The 19,686-nt window shown below is 43.8% G+C and overlaps 1 protein-coding gene across 1 annotated transcript; it reads left to right on the top strand.

Annotated features, from left to right (window-relative positions):
• Positions 1-4,044: 4,044 nt before the first annotated feature.
• Positions 4,045-18,589, top strand: LOC121314077 (UPF0687 protein C20orf27 homolog). Its single transcript, XM_041246951.1, has 5 exons — positions 4,045-4,267; positions 8,828-8,961; positions 12,952-13,090; positions 17,569-17,694; positions 18,365-18,589. The coding sequence occupies exons 1-5, from the start codon at positions 4,249-4,251 to the stop codon at positions 18,463-18,465; spliced, it is 519 nt and encodes a 172-aa protein (XP_041102885.1). The 5' UTR covers positions 4,045-4,248; the 3' UTR covers positions 18,466-18,589.
• Positions 18,590-19,686: the final 1,097 nt, after the last annotated feature.

The following is a 19,686-nucleotide window of genomic DNA, read 5'->3' as shown; positions in this document are numbered from 1 at the left end:
TCGTATCACGATACAAACAGTACATACCTCTCATGATATGATGTTTCTTGTAAAAGTAGAACAAGAACAATTCACGTTTCTATAGTGTCTTTCATCCCAAGAATCCCCCCCACACACACACACACATACACAAACACAACAATGTACAGCTGTGCTACGTACAGACTGATACAGATTTTGATAAAAACACAAATTAAAAATTAGAAAAACTAAGATAAAAGTCTAGACTGCAGAAATAGAACAACTAAAAGCTAAAACAAAAATGTTAAAAAAAATTGGAATAAAAAGTGTTAAAACGAATGTAGTTTTGATGGTAAAATAGGAAAAGATAGAAAATTTATTTTGTAAAGTATATTTTCAATCTTGATTTCAGTACAGTAAAAGTCCCAGCTTCCCTGACAGAAGAAGGCAGAGCCTTCCACAATATAGCAGCTTTACAAGACAACATGTCCCGCTGCACAATTCATTGTTACCGCCCTAGATCTAACAGAATGGCACCACTGCTCCATATTGCTTCATTAACCCATGTCGAACCTCACTGAATTAGTCTGTGATGAGGCATGTCCGTGCTGGTTCTGGTATGAGCAGGTCTGGGTTAATCAAGCACTCCTCACTTGAGGTGACTATGACAATCGAAGTTTTTGAAGCATGTAAAATGAATAGTTACATTTACTGGAAGCTGGTATCATTATATAAAATAGCCTATATGAACCCAAGTTTCATGTGTAGCTCGGTTTGTCTGCCAAGCAGAACTGTAGTTCTGGTACTGTCAGGTAATGCAGCACAAAGTGATTATTCTGATTGAGCTCAATAAAAACCAGGTGCTGACAATCAGGTGAGGGGCATTGGGCTGATTTACCATTCAGACTGAAATGAATGAAGAAACAGCTGCCTGGATTTGTGATGATTGCTGCTTTTCTTAGACTCTGTGGAGAACAGCGATCCACACAAACCCAAGATGAATAATCTTTCGTGCAGCACCAGTGTATCGTGCTGTTATGTAACTGCTGACTGCCTGTTGTGCTGTAAGTCAATGGTGCTTAATCATGCGAGCAATCATGCAGCTGCACTGGAACGCTGTGTGTGGGCTTTGAAATCCTGGCTGAGAGCTAGTGGGAGCCCTTGAAATCCAGCTTTCTGCATGGTCTCCAGATCAGCATGAGTGAGTTTAGTATGAGGATCATGACTGCTGATGCTGTAACTTATGCAAGTCAGAATTGCAAAGCCCCATTATTACAGAGGAAACTTGTTTATATACTGTACTTGTGTTTCACTCTAGATTTGGGCAGGCAGGCATCTTTATCAAGGAATGCATTTCTTTAGTGTTGCCCTTTTTTGTGTATCTTGTTGTTTAAGTTCTATTTCTCTGCCTGACAGACAGCAGGTTTCCCAAGATGAGAGATTTAGCAAATATGTTTCCAGTGACAGAGTAGTGTATATATGCAACTTTCTGTCTCATACACAGCAATTTGCTTGCAAGTGTCCAGTTCCACGTGTTGAGCAGCAAGCTGTCACGAATCGCTTTGTACAGGTAGCATGTTACCTTTTTCAAACCATGGAAATGTCAGTGAATGACATGTTGCCTGGTGTGCCACGGTAACAACTCTGTTAAAATCTTTGTACTGTAGAAGCATTTTAAAATCCAATAACATTCAATATTGATTAACGTACACGAATCTGCAGCGTGCCACGAAGGAGCACAGGCTGCTGTGTCTCTTATAGGACAGCAGAATTCTTTGGATTCTAGATGGCTTTTCGTAACTCCTGTTCACGCTGCATGTTCAGTTTTCTAAACAGTGCAGTCAATACCGTCAGTGTTTCTCACCTGCTCACCCTGAGTGTAGATTACAAGCATGTATCAGGGGCAGCAGGGTTTTGAACCCGGGTTGAATGCTGCGTGGGATCAAGGTGTATCAGGCACCTACAAGAATGCTGGAGTACTACGCTAGGATACCGAGTCACTGAGTAAACTCTAGGAAGGGTGGAAAGAAGCTGGGATTACCCTTTTTGGTTGTACAGTATTTGTAAGTGTCTGTCCTTGTGTTTGTCACACTTGTATTTTTACAAGACTTCTTTGAGTTATAGGGGGACTAAAACCAATTCCAAAATGTTTTTCCAATATTACAGCAGCAAGAGAACATTCAAAGAGAAGGTTAAATGTCAAAGAGATACAAATGGCAAAATCGTAGATGAAGAAAAAAAAATAGCAAATATATTAAATGATTACTTTTCACAAGTTTTTACAAAGGAAGATACTGACCACATGCCCCACATGTCATCCAGTTCCTATCCAGTTTTAAATAACTTTAGCATAACCGAGGCAGAAGTGTTAAAGGGACTGTGAGCTCTTAAAATAAACAGATCCCCTGGGCCGGATGAGATCCTCCCAATAGTACTCAAAGAAATGAAAGAAGTTATTTACAAACCGCTAACCCAGATCATGCAACAGTCTCTTGAGATGGGTGGTACCGACAGACTGGAGAATTGCAAACGTAATACTGATCCATAAAAAGGGAAACAAAACTGAACCAGTAACTACAGACCAATAAGCCTGACTTCTATTATATGCAAACTTATGGAAACTATAATAAGATCCAAAATGGAAAATTACCTATACGGTAACAGTATCCTGGGAGACAGTCATGGTTTTAGGAAAGGGAGATCGTGTCTAACTAACCTGCCAGATTTTTTTGAGGATGCAACATCGATAATGAATAATTGCAAAGCATATGACATGGTTTATTTAGATTTCCAGAAAGCATTTGACAAAGTCCCGCACAAAAGATGAATTCTCAAACTGAACGCAGTTGGAATTCAAGGAAACACATGTACATGGATTAAGGAGTGGTTAACATGTAGAAAACAGAAAGTACTGATTAGAGGAGAAACCTTAGAATGGAGTGTGGTAACCAGCGGTGTACCACAGGGATCAGTATTAGGTCCTCTGCTATTCCTAATCTACATTAATGATTTAGATTCTGGTATAGTAAGAAAACTTGTTAAATTTGCAGACGACACAAAAGTAGGAGGAGTGGCAAACACTGTTGTAGCAGCAAAGGTCATTCAAAATGATCTAGACAAGATTCAGAACTGGGCAGACACATGGCAAATGACATTTAATAGAGAAAAGTGTAAGGTACTGCACGCAGGAAATAAAAATGTGCATTATAAATATCATATGGGAGATACTGAAATTGGAGAAGGAATCTATGAAAAAGACCTAGGAGTTTTTGTTGACTCAGAAATGTCTTCATCTAGACAATGTGGGGAAGCTATAAAAAAAAAGGCCAACAAGAAGCTCGGATATATTGTGAAAAGTGTTGAATTTAAATCAAGGGAAGTAATGTTAAAACTGTACAATGCATTAGTAAGACCTCATCTTGAATATTGTGTTCAGTTCTGGTCACCTCACTACAAAAAGTATTGCTGCTCTAGAAAGAGTGCAAAGAAGAGCAACCAGAATTATTCCGGGTTTAAAAGGCATGTCATATGCAGACAGGCTAAAAGAATTGAATCTGTTCAGTCTTGAACAAAGAAGACTACGCGGCGACCTAATTCAAGCATTCAAAATTCTAAAAGGTATTGACAATGTTGACCCAAGGGACTTTTTCAACCTGAAAAAAGAAACAAGGACCAAGGGTCACAAATGGAGATTAGACAAAGGGGCATTCAGAACAGAAAATAGGAGGCGCTTTTTTACACAGAGAATTGTGAGGGTCTGGAATCAACTCCCCAGTAAAGTTGTTGAAGCTGACACCCTGGGATTCTTCAAGAAGCTGCTTGATGAGATTCTAGGATCAATAAGCTACTAACAACCAAACGAGCAAGATGGGCCGAATGGCCTCCTCTCGTTTGTAAACTATCTTATGTTCTTAATAATTTAGTGTTTAAAGTCTTGATACTGTTGGTATGTTGCTGATATACCACCACTCCCTGCACTGCTGATCTCTCAGCGGAATGGCTGGCAGAGGGGTCTGCTTTGTGTGGGGAGCATTAGGACCCAGAGGGCTGCAGCACTCAGTCCTTTCCCAGGGTTTGCTGGAGTGTGTCGGGGACAGCTGTGCTACGTACCTACGCTCTGCTCTGAGTCGTGGGAGAGAGTGAGAGACAATGTGTTTAACTGCCAGTGCTAAAGTGTATTCTTTGTGCTGTCACATTTTTCTGTTTTAAAGGATCTTCGTGACACAAACTCCAGAATGGGATTCTATTGACGTTTTGTAGAAGACTGGAATCCCTGAGTTTAGAGAGATGGCCACAGCCAGTGGGGGTGAGTCTTTGATTTTTCAACCAATTTGCAGATTTGCTGCTTGGTGTTAAATGTCCTCTGTGCCTCCTGTCAGATACTAGTCAGCGTCTCCGCTGTGCCTCCTGTCAGATACTAGTCAGCGTCTCCGCTGTGCCTCCTGTCAGATACTAGTCAGCGTGTCCGCTGTGCCTCCTGTCAGATACTAGTCAGCGTGTCCGCTGTGCCTCCTGTCAGATACTAGTCAGTGTGTCCGCTGTGCCTCCTGTCAGATACTAGTCAGTGTGTCTGCTGTGCCTCCTGTCAGATACTAGTCAGTGTGTCTGCTGTGTCAAACTAAGACAGAATCCTGAGTTTGTGCTGCTGAGAGATTGAGGCAGTGCTCTAATAAAAAGTAATAATAATTATCCCCTGGTTGCCAGGCATTTCTTTGGTAGCTGTCTGTATGCTGCCTGCCTGATGTCTAACCAGAAGAAATGACCCGAGAGTAATTGGCACAGACATTGGAGTGCGTTCAGTAAACTGTCCTTATGCAAAATACTGAAGACTTGTTGATGATATTGTCTGCCTTGTCCTGGGGGAGGCATGCTGTTTCTCCTTTTCATTTTCTATCCAACACCTACTATGCCTCACTGAGCCCTTTTGATCACTCGATTTTATTACCAAACTCCTCAATAATGTGATCCCAGTCATTATTTTATTACTATAACGTCTCAAAAACCTTGGCAAATGTCTGTGATATTCTTTGAGCGCTGGATGCAGAAGCAGCTCTCTTCTTTGTTTGTGTCCGTGTTATCTCTGTCAGCTCCGCCTCTATTATTTTTCCGGTTTGTCTCGGCCTCTCTTGGCCATTGAAAGAGTTTCTCTACTTTTTCCGGAGAAAAACCAACTAAGGACCTGTGATTGACACTTTTTTGATGATGTCGGACAGGAAAGGAAAAATATTAACGTCGGACCTGGTCCTACATAGGACCACAAAGTGATAAAGCACACTTATTGTCCATCCAAGAACCACTTGGTGATGTACAGTACAGTACAGTACAGTGAGCTATGTGGTGCTTTTGGTCTTGTATCACCATACAAGTGAATCATGCTTCAGTTCAGAAACGATGCATCATGTAAAGAAAGCACTGGGATCAGTGATGCGCAATGAATCGTTACCCCCCCTGTCACTGCTTATATAACTCATCCAGCAAAAGAGCTTATCTTTAATCCTGTTTGAACTACTAACCTAGTCAGTATGCAACCTAGTAAGTATTCTTATAATGCAACATAGTAAGTATTCTTATAATGCAACCTAGTAAGTATTCTTCTACCTTTTTCTGTTTTGTTGTTGTTGTTGTTCTAAGTAAGCCCATACCACATTTTTTTCTTCTCTCACTTTTATATAAAATAAATGTGGAACTTATTGAACAAACCCTAGAATCCCTTCATTGACAAAACGTTAATGGCAGTAGATAATAGCAATAGAAAATATCCCAGACATGCATGCTTTGCTACATCTTTAATTCAGCATCTCTGTGAGAAGAGTCTTTGTAAATCCACAATGTTTGTGAGACTGTTGGAGCTCTGAGCTCTGTGTTCATTAGAGTATGATTACAGTGTATTGACCAGTAACACACCTGAGGTGAGGTCCTGCACTGTGTGCTCTGAGCTCTGTGTTCACTAGAGTATGATTACAGTGTATACGACCAGTAACACACCTGAGGTCCTGCACTGTGTGCTCTGAGCTCTGTGTTCACTAGAGTATGATTACAGTGTATTGACCAGTAACACACCTGAGGTGAGGTCCTGCACTGTGTGCTCTGAGCTCTGTGTTCACTAGAGTATGATTACAGTGTATCGACCAGTAACACACCTGAGGTGAGGTCCTGCACTGTGTGCTCTGAGCTCTGTGTTCACTAGAGTATGATTACAGTGTATCGACCAGTAACACACCTGAGGTGAGGTCCTGCACTGTGTGCTCTGAGCTCTGTGTTCACTAGAGTATGATTACAGTGTATTGACCAGTAACACACCTGAGGTGAGGTCCTGCACTGTGTGCTCTGAGCTCTGTGTTCACTAGAGTATGATTACAGTGTATTGACCAGTAACACACCTGAGGTGAGGTCCTGCACTGTGTGCTCTGAGCTCTGTGTTCACTAGAGTATGATTACAGTGTATCGACCAGTAACACACCTGAGGTGAGGTCCTGCACTGTGTGCTCTGAGCTCTGTGTTCACTAGAGTATGATTACAGTGTATTGACCAGTAACACACCTGAGGTGAGGTCCTGCACTGTGTGCTCTGAGCTCTGTGTTCACTAGAGTTTGATTACAGTGTATTGACCAGTAACACACCTGAGGTGAGGTCCTGCACTGTGTGCTCTGAGCTCTGTGTTCACTAGAGTATGATTACAGTGTATCGACCAGTAACACACCTGAGGTGAGGTCCTGCACTGTGTGCTCTGAGCTCTGTGTTCACTAGAGTATGATTACAGTGTATTGACCAGTAACACACCTGAGGTGAGGTCCTGCACTGTGTGCTCTGAGCTCTGTGTTCACTAGAGTATGATTACAGTGTATCGACCAGTAACACACCTGAGGTGAGGTCCTGCACTGTGTGCTCTGAGCTCTGTGTTCACTAGAGTATGATTACAGTGTATCGACCAGTAACACACCTGAGGTGAGGTCCTGCACTGTGTGCTCTGAGCTCTGTGTTCACTAGAGTTTGATTACAGTGTATTGACCAGTAACACACCTGAGGTGAGGTCCTGCACTGTGTGCTCTGAGCTCTGTGTTCACTAGAGTATGATTACAGTGTATCGACCAGTAACACACCTGAGGTGAGGTCCTGCACTGTGTGCTCTGAGCTCTGTGTTCACTAGAGTTTGATTACAGTGTATTGACCAGTAACACACCTGAGGTGAGGTCCTGCACTGTGTGCTCTGAGCTCTGTGTTCACTAGAGTATGATTACAGTGTATTGACCAGTAACACACCTGAGGTGAGGTCCTGCACTGTGTGCTCTGAGCTCTGTGTTCACTAGAGTATGATTACAGTGTATTGACCAGTAACACACCTGAGGTGAGGTCCTGCACTGTGTGCTCTGAGCTCTGTGTTCACTAGAGTATGATTACAGTGTATTGACCAGTAACACACCTGAGGTGAGGTCCTGCACTGTGTGCTCTGAGCTCTGTGTTCACTAGAGTATGATTACAGTGTATCGACCAGTAACACACAGTGTATTGACCAGTAACACACCTGAGGTGAGGTCCTGCACTGTGTGCTCTGAGCTCTGTGTTCACTAGAGTATGATTACAGTGTATTGACCAGTAACACACCTGAGGTGAGGTCCTGCACTGTGTGCTCTGAGCTCTGTGTTCACTAGAGTATGATTACAGTGTATTGACCAGTAACACACCTGAGGTGAGGTCCTGCACTGTGTGCTCTGAGCTCTGTGTTCACTAGAGTATGATTACAGTGTATTACAGTGTATCGACCAGTAACACACCTGAGGTGAGGTCCTGCACTGTGTGCTCTGAGCTCTGTGTTCACTAGAGTATGATTACAGTGTATCGACCAGTAACACACCTGAGGTGAGGTCCTGCACTGTGTGCTCTGAGCTCTGTGTTCACTAGAGTATGATTACAGTGTATCGACCAGTAACACACCTGAGGTGAGGTCCTGCACTGTGTGCTCTGAGCTCTGTGTTCACTAGAGTATGATTACAGTGTATCGACCAGTAACACACCTGAGGTGAGGTCCTGCACTGTGTGCTCTGAGCTCTGTGTTCACTAGAGTTTGATTACAGTGTATTGACCAGTAACACACCTGAGGTGAGGTCCTGCACTGTGTGCTCTGAGCTCTGTGTTCACTAGAGTATGATTACAGTGTATCGACCAGTAACACACCTGAGGTGAGGTCCTGCACTGTGTGCTCTGAGCTCTGTGTTCACTAGAGTTTGATTACAGTGTATTGACCAGTAACACACCTGAGGTGAGGTCCTGCACTGTGTGCTCTGAGCTCTGTGTTCACTAGAGTATGATTACAGTGTATCAACCAGTAACACACCTGCGGTCCTGCACTGTGTGCTCTGAGCTCTGTGTTCACTAGAGTATGATTACAGTGTATCAACCAGTAACACACCTAAGGTCCTGCACTGTGTGCTCTTGTGCTGTAATTTGGTCATGCAAGCACTGTCTCGAGCACAAATCAGATGTTTCCAGGTGAGGAGGTTGTATAATGCACTGGTGAGACTGCGCTTGGAATACTGGTTTAATTCTGGTCACCACAGAACCAAAACGACATTGTGATGCTGGATTGTCCAATGAAAAGCAACCAGACTAAGCCCAGGACTTAAATGACAGAACTATGAAGACAGGCTGAAAGAACTGAATCTGTTTAGCCTAGAACATAAGAATGATCATATTTTTTTTTTTTAACTGTAATATGGTACAATGTTTTCTTAAGTCTTCCAGCAAATTCAAAGAGAAACAATAAAGAATGTTCAGTTTTGAAAGAATATGCACAATTAAAAAGCAGATGTTGTTCCCAGCAGGTGGCTGCAGTGTTTAACACTTTCTCTCCTGTGCTCCTGTCTTCCAGCCCCCAAAGCAAAGTCCAGTGAGGTGCGCTTCTCTGAAGCAGCCACTTCGTCCTGTCGCGTCCACTTTGAAGACAAGCTGAACGACTCGCTTGTCATGGTGACACCGATGCCAGACAGGAGCTTCCTGGTGAAGGTGGGGAGTGGAGGGGCTGGACAGCAGTGTATAGAAGTAGAACAGGCTCACAAAGAGAAAGACGTTGGTGTTGTAATAGAGTCATCATTGTCAGCAACCAGACCGTGTGGGGAAGCAATCAGAATGCAATGTAAAGTATAGCGCACATATCCAAGGAGGTTATGGTGAGGTTGTATAATGCACTGGTGAGACCGTACTTAGAAAACTGTGTCCAGTTCTGGTCACCACAGCACCAAATGGACACTGGCCCTTGAGAGAGGCCAAAGAAGAGCAACTAGACTAAAATAAATGCGTTAAGAAGGCAGGTTGAAGGAACTCCATCCATCCATGCATTATCTGTAACCGTTTAATCCTATAAGGTGAAGGAACTGATTTATTTAATTTCTAGCCTAGAACAAATAAGACTTACGGAGGACTTAATTAAAGTCTTCCAAATCTTTAAAGAAGTTGACAGTAAACCCCAGCCAACAACGGAAATGAATTGGAGACAGGCATAGGACAAAGTGTAGAAGATATGGAGTGGAGAGGGTGTAGAATGAGCTCTCTAGTCATGTTGCTGATGTCGAATCACGTGGATCCTTTAGACGAGACTTGACTGTTCTGAAATTCCCAAATCAATCAGCTATCAGGAACTGGATAAGCAGAGATGCGTCTCTCCCTTGTTTAAATATTTTCTTATGTTTTTATGCTTTAGAGGTGGAGATTATGAAATGAGGACATGTAGGTCCATTGTTTCCATGTTATGTTATGTACGGATAACCTTTTCGAGACTCCTCAGATACATTTACACCAAGGAGACACATCTGACAACTGGGAAAGATATGTAAACCGTAACGAAATGTTCAGGCATACGCTGGCAAAATATTGGAGATATAATACCATATTCACAAAGCTTTAACTTAACAGTTATTAGAAGAATGTTTGTAAAATGCATTTGTGAAACTCGACAATTTCATCAAACCTCATGTTGAATATTAGGGAAACTCTTGGTCTTCCTGAATGAATTCAGGGAATCACAGGGATAGCCACTCTCTTGAGACTGCAGTATAAAAGTTTACAAGGTTCTGCAGTAGAGCTTGTCATCTCTTGAGACCGCTGTAAACCTGACACAGACACAGCTCATCCACTTTCTTTTAATAATGAGTTGAGTAATTCCCGTACGCCTCGAACAGCTACCATGTGGAATTCATTTACAATGCAGATCTGGGCAGGAACTGAACCTGTGGAGAACTTGCAGAGACTCTATACTGGACTGTCTTGCCAGTAGAGGCTGGGGAGAGTTCAGGAACAGCATAGCATGCATTATTCAGCACTGGGGCTGCCTAGGGGGACGGAGAGATAGCGGGGTGTCTGTACTGTAAGTCACACTCTAGAATTTGAGAAATGTTTGTCCAATGTGATGAAACTTATTAAGAACAATACAAGTGATTGAGTAGTGTAATCTTGGGGAGATGGAAGCATCTGTCAATGTCACATTAAAATTGGATGGTAGGTTAGGTTTTTGCATTTTTGATGAGATTAACTCTGTACATGCGGATGTCTTTATTGTAATGGCATCCTTAACAGAATTGGAGGTTGTATGCAACAATGAAAATGAGATCCTCGGCTGCTTCTGTAGAAACGGTAATGGGCAGAAGTACTCCTGCATGCACACTGTCGCTAAGCAACCCATAATAAAGAATGTAGAGCCCGGCCTGCAGAAAGCAGGAGAGAAGCGCTTCTCTGAACGCAGTCCACACTGCTCTCCACATTCTCAACACCCTGCGACCAGGGTCCCCTGAAACATTCCTAGATCCAACCTGCCAGAAATGCTCATCGGGAACTCTGCAAGGCTGCTACTGTGAAAGAGAAGAAAACAGAGTTATGAAATATATTGCACTGCCAGTGTGTGAAATCAAAGCAGCCGATGTAGTCATGCAGGCAGGCAGGTAGTTACCCCTTCCCTGTGTTCATGAGTGATGGGGAAATGGATGCAATCAAAGTGACTCCAGTACCACTAGGAGGAAACGAACAGTTTGGTGACCAGATGCAGCCGGTCAGTACATGTTTCATGCACCTCATTGCAAAAACAAAGATAACATAACGTAGCTGCAGCACACATGTTCCTGTACCTTAAAGGTTTAATTCAGCACCACTGCATGTTTAATAACCTGAAAGACAGTCAAGTGATTCCAGTGTAAAAACACAGACTTGTTGCTGTCTGCCTCCCCTCTTCTCCAGCACGCGTAGCCAGCAGATATTAAAGAGTAAATAATGGGGTTCTGAAAATATAGGGTTACACGACGCCACGTGCTGCTCCACCTGTTTAAATAAGCTACCTGTAATATAGCATTACACACCCCCACGTGCTGCTACAACAGCATTACACACCCCCACATGCTGCTCCACCTGTTTAAATAACCTACCTGTAATATAGCATTACACACCCCCACGTGCTGCTACACCTGTTTAAATAACCTACCTGTAATATAGCATTACACACCCCCACATGCTGCTCCACCTGTTGAAATAACCTACCTGTAATATAGCATTACACACCCCCACGTGCTGCTACACCTGTTTAAATAACCTACCTGTAATATAGCATTACACACCCCCACGTGCTGCTACAACTGATATAGCATTACACACCCCCACGTGCTGCTACACCTGTTTAAATAACCTACCTGTAATATAGCATTACACACCCCCACGTGCTGCTACACCTGTTTAAATAAGCTACCTGTAATATAGCATTACACACCCCCACGTGCTGCTACACCTGTTTAAATAAGCTACCTGTAATATAGCATTACACACCCCCACGTGCTGCTCCAACTGATATAGCATTACACACCCCCATGTGCTGCTACACCTGTTTAAATAACCTACCTGTAATATAGCATTACACACCACGTGCTGCTACACCTGTTTAAATAACCTACCTGTAATATAGCATTACACACCCCCACGTGCTGCTACACCTGTTTAAATAACCTACCTGTAATATAGCATTACACACCCCCACGTGCTGCTCCAACTGATATAGCATTACACACCCCCACGTGCTGCTACACCTGTTTAAATAACCTACCTGTAATATAGCATTACACACCCCCACGTGCTGCTACACCTGTTTAAATATAGCATTACACACCCCCACGTGCTGCTACACCTGTTTAAATAACCTACCTGTAATATAGCATTACACACCCCCACGTGCTGCTACACCTGTTTAAATAACCTACCTGTAATATAGCATTACACACCCCCACGTGCTGCTACACCTGTTTAAATAACCTACCTGTAATATAGCATTACACACCCCCACGTGCTGCTACACCTGTTTAAATAACCTACCTGTAGTATAGCATTACACACCCCCACGTGCTGCTCCACCTGTTTAAATAAGCTACCTGTAATATAGCATTACACACCCCCACGTGCTGCTCCACCTGTTTAAATAAGCTACCTGTAATATAGCATTACACACCCCCACGTGCTGCTCCAACTGATATAGCATTACACACCCCCATGTGCTGCTACAACTGATATAGAATTACACACCCCCTATATTACAGGTATGTTATTTCAACAGGTGTAGCAGCACGTGGGGGTGTGTAATGCTATATCAGTTGTAGCAGCACGTTTCCAGGGGATCATCAGTTTCCAGGGGAGCGCCAGTTTCCAGGGTAGTGTGGAAGAGGCAGTAGTAATGCAGAACTGCTGGAAAATGTTGGCTCTGTTCTCTGTGTAGCAAAATACATCTAGATCTACCACAGGGTAGGATGGGGGGTTATCTCGCCATATTGTTGATGTAGGAAATATTGGGACAGGCATTGATTGGACCAAATGGCCTCCCCTCCTTCTGAGCATTGCCTATGTTCTGTCTGTCCTATTGCAGAGCTGTTGGGGCTCCAGTAGGTTTTACTGGGAGATCAGTAAGTAAAGACGTGGCCCTGCTCTGACTGCTCCAAACTGGGCTGAGTGTGTCATCCCACTGTCTTGCAGGTCGGCTTCCTGAAGATCCAGCACAAGTATGAGATCATGTTCACACTGCCTGAGACCCCGAGCCTGGGGAGGGAGGTGTGCACAACACCACTGCCCAACCTGCACCTGAGAGTCACCGACATCACCACGCTGTCCCAAGGTAAAGTGAGCCACTTACTCTCTCCAAACAAGACAGCATGTGGGCAGGGTGGTGTGGGCTATCATTCAGCTTTACAGACCCTGGTTAGAATTGATCTATCTGTTATTACCTAGTGGGAGTCCAGGGTTAGTGCTGATCTGGCTGTGAAGCCAGTTGTTATCTTATTAAACAGAACTGAATTCCTGACCCTGTTTATCATTGTGGCAGGGCTGAGGCACTTGGAAACATTGTTGAAATAAAAGTATAGTATTTTGAATTTAAGTTTGGCAGGGATGGGGTTAAAGTCCATGTACTGAATGAGTCCTAATTGATGCTCAGTTTAGGACAGCTGTGTGTATAGAAGAGCAACTAGACCGTTTGGGTTAGGAGACGGGCTGAGAGCAGTGGCTTGTGTTTGCTGCCCTATCACAATTATATACAAAACTTGATTTCAAGTAAAGGTTTGGTCTTATGTAGTTCTGCAGCTTAAAGTTCAAAGCATGATGAGCTGCCTGCCTGTCTCTCTGCCTGCCTGCCTGCCTGTCTCTCTGCCTGCCTGCCTGTCTCTCTGCCTGCCTGTCTCTCTGCCTGTCTGCCTGTCTCTCTGCCTGCCTGCCTGTCTCTGCCTGCCTGCCTGTCTTTCTCTCTGCCTGTCTGTCTCTGCCTTCCTGTCTCTCTGCCTGCCTGCCTGTCTTTCTCTCTGCCTGTCTGTCTCTGCCTTCCTGTCTCTCTGCCTGCCTGTCTGCCTGTCTGTTTCTCTGCCTGTCTGCCTGTCTGTCTGTTTCTCTGCCTGTCTGTCTGTCTGCCTGTCTGTCTGTCTCTCTGCTTGTCTGTCTGTTTTTCTGCCTGTCTGCCTGTCTGTCTCTCTGTCTGCCTGCCTGTCTCTCTGCTTGTCTGTCTGTTTCTCTGTCTGCCTGCCTGTCTGTTTCTCTGCCTGCCTGTCTGTCTGTTTCTCTGCCTGTCTGTCTCTCTGCTTGTCTGTCTGTTTCTCTGCCTGTCTCTCTGCTTGTCTGTCTGTTTCTCTGTCTGCCTGCCTGTCTGTTTCTCTGCCTGCCTGTCTGTCTGTTTCTCTGCCTGTCTGTCTCTCTGCTTGTCTGTCTGTTTCTCTGCCTGTCTGTCTCTCTGCTTGTCTGTCTGTTTCTCTGCCTGTCTGTCTGCCTGTCTGCCTGTCTCTCTGCCTGTCTCTCTGCCTGTCTCTCTGTCTGTCTGCCTGTCTGCCTGTCTGTCTGTTTCTCTGTGCAGTCAGGGCTGGCATGGACCCCGCATACCCAGGATATTATCTCACTTTCAGCACTGCGGGCTGACCCTCTCACTCTTAAGGTCACAGCAGAGGCTATAGCTGGTGATGGCAACACTGACAAGGAGCAAGAAAGAAAGAATGTTTGTCTTTACTCCAGGCATCGTTTTACAGTAACACATGGCTGCTGAAACCACATCCTGCTACCCTGCCCTGTGTGCAATTACATAGAGGAAATGCTTTGCTCCCAGCACAGCAGAGTACTATACAGTATGTCTAAATGTGTTGAAACTATTGCTCAACCAACACTTCCTGCAGCAATTTAGTTTCAATGTTTGTTTTGCAGTGACTTCCACTGCCCTGTCTCATAAGTGAGATGTCTTGTGATTAATTCATTGTTAATATTAGTGGTCTCTGTCTTGCTGATATGAAATTTCTTTAAGCAAAGATAAACAAATTCAGATGAAATTGCATATCGTGTCTGACTTATGGTACACACTGAACAAATCACCCCAGCTGGCTTTTCATAGTAGCTGTGTGTGAGCCGGTCCGTGCACACTGTGCTGAGCTGAGCTGTGCTGTGTGTTGCTGTGCTGAGTTGAGCTGTGCTGTGTGTTGCTAAGCTGAGCTGAGCTGTGCTGTGTGTTGCTGAGCTGAGCTGAGCTGTGCTGCGCTGTGCTGTGCTGCTGTAAGCAGGTGATTGGATTCAGGTTTTGTCAATGTATAGCCTGGGTCATTACTGTCCATGTAGTTCTCTTGATTGGGCAAATTCTATGCATAGGGTCAAAAAGGGAGCCACGATCAGCGATGGAAATAAGACTGCTGTTGCATTGCAGTTTCGCCCCTTTCCGTTTTTTATTACAAGCTTAATTAACCACAGCGCATAGGCAACAAGCTCAGGTGTGGCTTATCCTGCCAGGAATGGATCAACCTGCTATGCGAAGGGAGCCTTATTTCCACCCCTGCATGATCCTACTGATTTATAACTGGTTCTGAGACGTGAAGCGGCTCTCGGATAACGTGAGAGAGTAAGCAGTTAACATGCATTTAAACAACTACTTTAGTATGCAAACCTAATGCAGTTTAGATACCAGAGCTTAACACAGATGAGTGTGGAGAATAATCCTTCTTCTTAAGAAGATCAGAGTGTCCTGGTCAGGCATTCCTTCATCTGTGTAAGTGTGTCTTCTGTGCAGGTGGGTGAAAGGCATTCTGAGCAGGTGGGTGAAAGGCGCTCTGCGCAGGTGGGTGAAAGGCGCTCTGCGCAGGTGGGTGAAAGGCGCTCTGCGCAGGTGGGTGAAAGGCGCTCTGCGCAGGTGGGTGAAAGGCGCTCTTCGCAGGTGGGTGAAAGGCGCTCTTCGCAGGTGGGTGAAAGGCGCTCTTCGCAGGTGGGTGAAAGGCGCTCTGTGCAGGTGGGTGAAAGGCGCTCTGCGCAGGTGGGTGAAAGGCGCTCTTCGCAGGTGGGTGAAAGGCGCTCTGCACAGGTGGGTGAAAGGCGCTCTGAGCAGGTGGGTGAAAGGCGCTCTGTGCATACTGTACCCTGCTCTGGCATGATCTTGTGTGTTCTGCGAAAGCAGGGTCGTGCCTGACTTGCATTATTTTATCTGTTGTCTTCACAGTGAAAACCATTTTCTGTTGTTCATGTTTAAAACACTGATCACTGTGAGAAGTATTACGGATTCTGTTTTTGTTTCTCTGTTTCTGAAATAATATATAGGATATGAAATTAAACCAGCTTGTGACTGTGTGGATTATAATTGGGGCTTCTGGTTTTCAGCTTTAGCAGATAAAACAGACTAAAGCTGCATTACAAGATATGGAGGATTTAAAACAGAATTGAAAATTGTGTTGAAATGTCCCTCATGCTGTTCGCTTATTTTCCCTCATGACGGCTTTGGTATACTTTCTCAAAAGTATAATTGACGGTCATATTCGAATTGAAAGGGAATGAGAGATTACAGATGCAACCACAGTTCCCTGAAAGAGAAGACGACCACCAACCTTGCGAGGTCGCATCACTCGGATTCACGGGTTCAATGCAAGAGGTGACGTCTCCGTGCCAGTGACTATTTATTACCTCGGGAGGCCGGGACCGAGGACGTCACTCCACTGAGGGGCCTATCGGCAGCTTTGATATAAAATGTTCAGTGAATACCTGACAAGCAGGCATATCCCAAAAGCATCATTGGCGGTCATCTTCTCTTTCAGTGATGCTTTTCAGGTGACGTCTTCATATTTGAATGGTAGGGTTTTGACACACGATTTCATGCCCAGTGGGGGATAATTTGTAGCAAGAAGTTTCCTCTTTTTCTTTAGCACCATTAATAATATTTAATGTTTAAAATATGATCATAACAAAACAAAAAGCAACGGGAACAGCTTTAAAAATGGTTTCCATAGGAACAGCATAAAATGTGTTGTGCTGTGCATGTTTATTATACAGCTTAGGAGCAGCAAAGGTACACTAATGGGGCCCCTGTAGCTCCTCTCTTCACCCCGCTGGTAGCGTTCCTGTCAGCCGAGTTCCACCCACAGAGGCATGACCTGTGTAGGGGCTGAGCTGGGCGTTGAACGCAGGCATTGATTTTAGCTCAGGTCAGTGTGGGGTGTTCCCAGGAGAGCTGGTCTTGCTTCACAGTGATCAGGGTATGATATCCCCAGGAACGTTGAAGTTTTGAAGAGCTCAGTAAAAGTTGTGGGACAATTTCATTCATATTCAATGTGTTTCAATTCATTGCTGCCCATCCAGTCTGACAGGTCTCGTCTCTTCAGTGCACGTGGTACAGTATGGGGTGGGGAGAGCAATGGAGAGTTCTGGCAGGTGTGTGAATGAAAACCCAACATTTCTAAAGTTCTCATTTGAACAAAAAAACTGACTTGAGTCTCCTCCAAACTTTTACCTTCCAATTCTTTGCCTCCGTCAGACATTTCTGGTTGCATCTGGGTGTAACCCAGCAAGCAAGAGGGAGTCTTAGGAATACTGGCTATAACTCATTGCATGAGTTATTGAGACCTAGGGAACAATCCATTGCATAACTGTATTGGATCCTTATCGATACACTGATGCGGGAACAGGTCAGTAAATTCCAAAGGAAACCAGAAAATGGTCTACAAATGAGCTGGTGCCAATGCTTATGACGCCCTGTATTTGCAGAGAGCTTATTCAACAGACAACACAGCAGTGATTCCTGTAAGGTGCAGAGTGATATTCCACATTGTTTACTCCAGGTGTAGCACATTTTTGTGTGGTTGCTCCCAACAGGCGGCTACAGAATCACATGTGAGTACATAGCCCACCAGGAAGGGGTCCTGAAGGAGGAGGTGTCCCTGATCAGTGAGACCAGTGAGAATGCCTGTGTGAAAGTGATTGTGCAAGCGAGGGTCCTGGGTGAGTAAGGATTACACTAAAGAGCCTTCTACCACTGCTGTAGCCACATTTCTTTTTTTCATTGTGACATACTGCAATGCAAATGCTTTCTATTGCGAAGCACACTGCCTGTAATGTAAAACCAACTTGATCTGCAAAATGTTGAACATGCCAAATATTTTAAGATGAAAGTAAAATGTGATCTAAATTTTAATCTTCATAGAGGAATTACAATTTAAAAAAAAGGCGATTTAGGATAGCAAATGTAAACAACAGTGCAATAAGCAAGATATCTCAAGACAAACTCCCAAAACAGAAATACTGCGTGTTGTTCATTTTCTTGACATACGCTCTATTTCTGCCATGCAGATTTGCACACTGAATGAGCAGGTGCTGCCATCTGTTGGCGAAAACCTGAGCAACTTCAGAATGGCGATTGAAGGAACTCTAACCCTGTTTCATCATCCACCCCAGAGATCGTCTCTTTAACAGGGTTTCAGATATGATCATAACCAACAAAAACATTTAGGAACCAATAAAAGCTGTAGGAACAGTGGAAATCTGCAGGGCAGAAAATCTTTCCAGTATGTATTCTTGCACATTTGCATTGCTGACAGGTGTCAAACAGAAGCAACAAGTCCCTGCACCCCCGTGCAGCGTTAACCCGCCTGTGTGTGGTGTCATTGTTTAGACTGGCGCCACGGCACGCCCATGCTGCTGGAAGGAGTGCGGTGCATTGGTGCTGAACTGGAGTACGACTCTGAGCAGAGCGACTGGCAGGGATTCGATTAGAACCACGACCAGGGGGCGCAGCCAAAAAAACAACGCGCATTTCCTTTTTCAATCTTCAAAACAAAAAACTTTCAAGGTTGTTCATTTCCTTATTTAAAAAACATGCATTTTCACTATGCATGTGTGTATGTGTTTATCAAGTCTAAATGTAATGTTTCAAATTACATAAATACAGCTTGTGTTCTCATTTTTTCAAAGAAATGTATTTGGTACTTAATCGGTTAACGAACCTTTTTGACTTGATGTTGTTCCTGCTGTTGCTTCCAGTTTGAATGATTTCAGTGCACTCCTGCGCACTAAGTATGTTCTGTGTCAAAAGGGGGGCATCTATTTCAAGACTGATATTATTGGCTACTTTAATATAACAGGATTCAATTTAAACAAGTGCACCAAAATATCTCTGACAAAAAAGAGCAGATTTTCTGATGTTGGGTCAATTTGAGGTCTTAAAGTTCCATTGTTAAAAAGGGGGCCAGCGTGAGGCAAGGATGGCACAGCCCACCCTGCTACCAAAACATGACAAAAACTATATTGGATTAAGTCACTTATTTCATCTCTAATACAGTCAACGGCAGGTAATAATTGTAGTCTCAACTACGCCACTCTTTAGTTTTTATATAGAGGTGAGAGATCCCCTGGAATGTTTTAATTAATTTCCCACAAGTATAAAGGCAAAGCAGAATAAAGGAGTTCCACACACAAAGGTTATTTTATTTGGAAGAGCAGATGGACCCTCACCTACACACACGTCTTTGTATGCCTCAGTAAAACCAACACCATAAACAAAGCATACCTATGAAATATGAGCTCCAATGGTAGTCTAATGATAGGCACACACATGCAAGGCATATCTGTTGACTGTATATTAACATGCAGCTAAGCGCCAGCAAATGGTTACCTGCATATCAATGAAGTGCAGCTGGGGGATCCAGGTTGTTGCACATGGCTGACAGCGACGCCACTGACCTAGGCTAAGGAAAGCAAACGAAACAAATTCAGCACATAGAAAAAACAAACTGCCAGTCATGAAAAGAAACTGTCTGCTTTTGCTCCCTTTGTGGAGAAGAAATACAATAAATAAAACAAAGGAATAGTCTGGAAACAACACACACTAAAAAAATGACCTTTAACAGTGAATGTTTATATGTGATCTGGTTTAACATGTAAATCATTAAAAAAGAATACATCTACACATTTCTTTGCAAATACTGAGAACATTTG

Source organism: Polyodon spathula, chromosome 1 (genome assembly GCF_017654505.1).
Source record: "Polyodon spathula isolate WHYD16114869_AA chromosome 1, ASM1765450v1, whole genome shotgun sequence".
NCBI lineage: Eukaryota > Metazoa > Chordata > Actinopteri > Acipenseriformes > Polyodontidae > Polyodon > Polyodon spathula.
This window is presented reverse-complemented; position numbering and strand designations above follow the sequence as displayed.